Source organism: Haliotis rufescens, unplaced genomic scaffold, assembly GCF_023055435.1.
Source record: "Haliotis rufescens isolate VD_foot unplaced genomic scaffold, xgHalRufe1.0.p SCAF_1, whole genome shotgun sequence".
Classification (NCBI taxonomy): domain Eukaryota; kingdom Metazoa; phylum Mollusca; class Gastropoda; order Lepetellida; family Haliotidae; genus Haliotis; species Haliotis rufescens.
Genome location: NW_025963779.1, coordinates 81,307,695 through 81,311,203, shown reverse-complemented (window position 1 = coordinate 81,311,203; position 3,509 = coordinate 81,307,695). Strand labels below are relative to the sequence as shown.

The following is a 3,509-nucleotide window of genomic DNA, read 5'->3' as shown; positions in this document are numbered from 1 at the left end:
CTGTTCTTTAACAGGAACTGTTTCAACAGGTTTTTTAACCGTGTTACTAGAGGCGTGCGTGAAGAGTCACTGCTGAAATGTGAACATTAAATCTGCACTGACTTTTCTTCATGACCGTAACATGGAGCATCATTACATTAAATATAATTATCATTTGCAGTTATCATCCAGATAGTGAAGTATAAATAAATGAATTGATAGGAAATATATAGGGCTTGCATGCCTTAATCAAATTATGAGTAGAATGTTCGTTTGTCAATGTTGTTCTTAATAAAAGTATACCATGGGCTATGCAAAAGTATATGGTGACACCTTGTCGTTCAAGAGTTTCAAGAATGTTTTAGCAGAGGGCGTACATATATACAGAGAGAGAGAGAGAGAGAGAGAGAGAGAGAGAGAGAGAGAGAGAGAGAGAGAGAGAGAGAGAGAGAATAAGTCTGTGTTTTGAATTAAGTAATTTATGATTAGGAGCAGATACGATGTAAGTCAGCGAATCATTATTTAAATGTCAGAGGTGAGATGAATATCAAATATAAGGATCCACAGCGCAGCAACAACGACCCATCCCAAACCGATGCCTAGAAATGGGGAAAGTTATGAGCTTTTAGGAAAGCCATGTATATTATACATACACATGTCGAAAAAGAATGGTGGTAAAATGGATCGAAGCAACCATGTTCGGAAGGTAACCTGCTCTCCATGTATGTTTGGGAAGACTTTCCTTTAAGAGATATTACTTTATAGAGTAACCATCTAGGAGGTGAAATGAATTACACACTGTCTTTTATTATTACAATTATAACAATACCCGTTACTGGGTCATTGTGATAGAATTGTTTTTTCACAGACCACATAGGAAAAGACTGGCTATGCTCATCTGTATCGGTATTTATACACGAATCTACGCATATCGACGCAATTTCATCACGGGTCATTTGTCAGTGATGTAATTACTTCCCTAATCATTCGCCCGCACCTACACACATACATTGCATTGGACATAGTCCCTGGGGGCATAGGGAAACGGAATTCTGTTAGCAATGATTCTTAAAAGGTGTTGCAAATTGGTGCTGAATTAGATAATATACTTGTAATTAGTCAGTTCCGGGTGTGGACCGAATACAGGTGTATATAAGCGTCTTGTTTTCAAGCACTAGCTATCATTGCTGTCGCCTCTCTTCACGTTTAGATCCAGTCTAATCAACACACTCTGTGAGTATCAGTTGTTTTGTGTTTTACGGGGTATTCAGCCTGTCCCTGTTAACGCTGTATTTTACGTTGCCGTTTTATGAGTGTTAGTCAGTAGTTATTGCTGTAATGCCATTTCAAACTTTTACTGATTACTATTTGTAATATTGATTGAATCCTCCAAATGTGTTTGTAGTTTTCAAATCAGATAAAGTTCTACTTAAAGCAACAAAATAAAAAAGTGTAGAATAGCGACCACAAGTTGGTACAGAAACGGATTTTCTTACAGACTTGAATAATGAATGAAAAACTCCTTTTCAGCCTTCCAAAATGATGAAAGTTATCGCCCTTGTTGCCTGTCTGGCTGTCGCTGCCTTTGCTGAGCCTGTGAGCTATGGTCTGCACGGAGGCTTCGGAAAGGGTGGTGTGTACGGAGGCTACGGAATGGGTGGTCTGTACGGAGGCTTCGGAATGGGAGGTCTGTACGGAGGTTACGGTTTGGGAGGACTGTACGGAGGCTACGGAATGGGTGGTCTATACGGAGGCTACGGAATGGGTGGTCTATACGGAGGCCACGGATTAGGAGGACTGTACGGAGGAATCGGAGGTTTCGGAAAAGGTAAATGCAAATACAATCATGCCGAGAATATTATTGACCCTCACATATACCTAATACTTTGACAGATTATAAGTAAGCTAATTACACCAAACTTATTTTCCACCTTCATTGGACACATGCAGCATAACTAACCTATCGATATATTGGATATAGAAATTATTACAAGACGTAGAAATGACTTTGTACGGAAAATATTCTTAAACAAAAACCTCTTCTTTTTGTTGCAGGTATTGGATATGGCTACTACTAAGGTTGTCGCTCCAGTGTCACTATTCATCTGCATCATCAATATGTACATTATTTATTGTATCCGGTTTGAAATATGTCACATAAAACACAATCATTGAAACAATGTCTTCCGTTTTTTATTCATAGTAGTATTGGGGTTATGTTACAAAAGGAAAATAAATGCTATTAAGAGAGTTGTATCGGAACAGTGAGATAAAATTGATCAACATGAAAGAGAAACACTTATACTAGTTTACTGGCATGAGCGAATGAGTGGGTGAATGAGAGAGTATTGTTTAACGCTACAGTCAGCCTTTGTCAAATTACACCACGGCAGAGGCACAAAACCATGCGGGACGGTGACGCACAATCAGTCAGGTCACACACAATAAAGATCTGGTCGCCTTCATAAGTTGGCTCTTACGACAAGCATGTGGCACCGAGGACCTGATTTTGACAGAAATAGCGTAGGAATCTGAAAAAGTGTCATTCATTTGCATGTGAAAGTTGTTTGTATGCAATATGGAGGTTCAGATATGTATATTCCTCAATGACATTGATCAACTTTATAGTGTTGACTATACTTTATAGTTTCGTCCCTTCCGCCCGGATGTTGTGCATTAGGTAACCCACAAAGAAATGTTTACCATTAGTCCTCTGTAGTATCCAACACTGTCTGTCTATGATGAAATCCACAAAAATGCAAATATCGGCATTCTTTATACGTGAGAAGCACCTAAACCTTTATGCCATCTGTAAAAGTAAGGATTATTATTAAGCGGCCTGTCATCGGAGAGAGAATCTTGGGAAAGTAGTTAATAATATACCTGCACTGTCAAGACGAAACCGCTGGATAAGTTCCGTGTCTGAATACACACTGAAAATGTTTTTCCTTGGCCTGAAAGTTCTCAGCTGATGAGGCTGCGGTGCCCCAGCTGCCGCCATATTGGATACTGAGGAAATTCTTAGATAACTAAAAGTCCTCTTGGGTACTCTTAACTTTGGGAGTACTCTTAGTGCTAAAAGTATTTATGAATATGACTTAGGACAATTATTCGATGTAAGAGTAACTTTTGGTATTTCTAAGAATTTTCTCAGACTTAAGACCTCTTTTGCACTTTGAGAATGTTTATGAATACCGCCCCTTTGCTTGAACAGGGACAATTTCCACAGGTTATTTCACCGTGTTGTTTGAGGTGTGCGTGAAAAGTCACAGCTGACACGTCAACATCAAATGTGCACACATTCTTCTTGATGACAGTAGTCATAGAGCATTATGACATTAAAACTAATTATAACTTGCAGTTATCATCCAGATTGTGCACTGTAAAGAAATGAATTGATAGAAAACATATAGGACTTGGATGCCTTAATCAAAATACCATGTAGCATGTTCGTTTGTCAATGTTGTTAATAGATGTATGCCATGGGGTATGCATAAAATATATGGCAACTCCTCGTCGTTGCATAGTTT

General features: G+C 38.7%; 1 protein-coding gene across 1 annotated transcript; it reads left to right on the top strand.

Annotated features, from left to right (window-relative positions):
- The first annotated feature begins 1,163 nt into the window (after positions 1-1,163).
- LOC124143817 (acanthoscurrin-1-like) lies at positions 1,164-2,156 on the top strand. Its single transcript, XM_046512938.2, has 3 exons — positions 1,164-1,212; positions 1,510-1,807; positions 2,035-2,156. The coding sequence occupies exons 2-3, from the start codon at positions 1,519-1,521 to the stop codon at positions 2,055-2,057; spliced, it is 312 nt and encodes a 103-aa protein (XP_046368894.2). The 5' UTR covers positions 1,164-1,212; positions 1,510-1,518; the 3' UTR covers positions 2,058-2,156.
- The last annotated feature ends 1,353 nt before the right edge of the window (positions 2,157-3,509 follow it).

Bases quoted from the DNA above. Each gene is read 5' to 3' on its own strand.
- LOC124143817 (XM_046512938.2), top strand. From the start codon at position 1,519: ATGATGAAAGTTATCGCCCTTGTTGCCTGTCTGGCTGTCGCTGCCTTT. The intron at 1,808-2,034 runs GTAAATGCAAAT...TTTTTGTTGCAG, and splicing joins AATCGGAGGTTTCGGAAAAG to GTATTGGATATGGCTACTAC.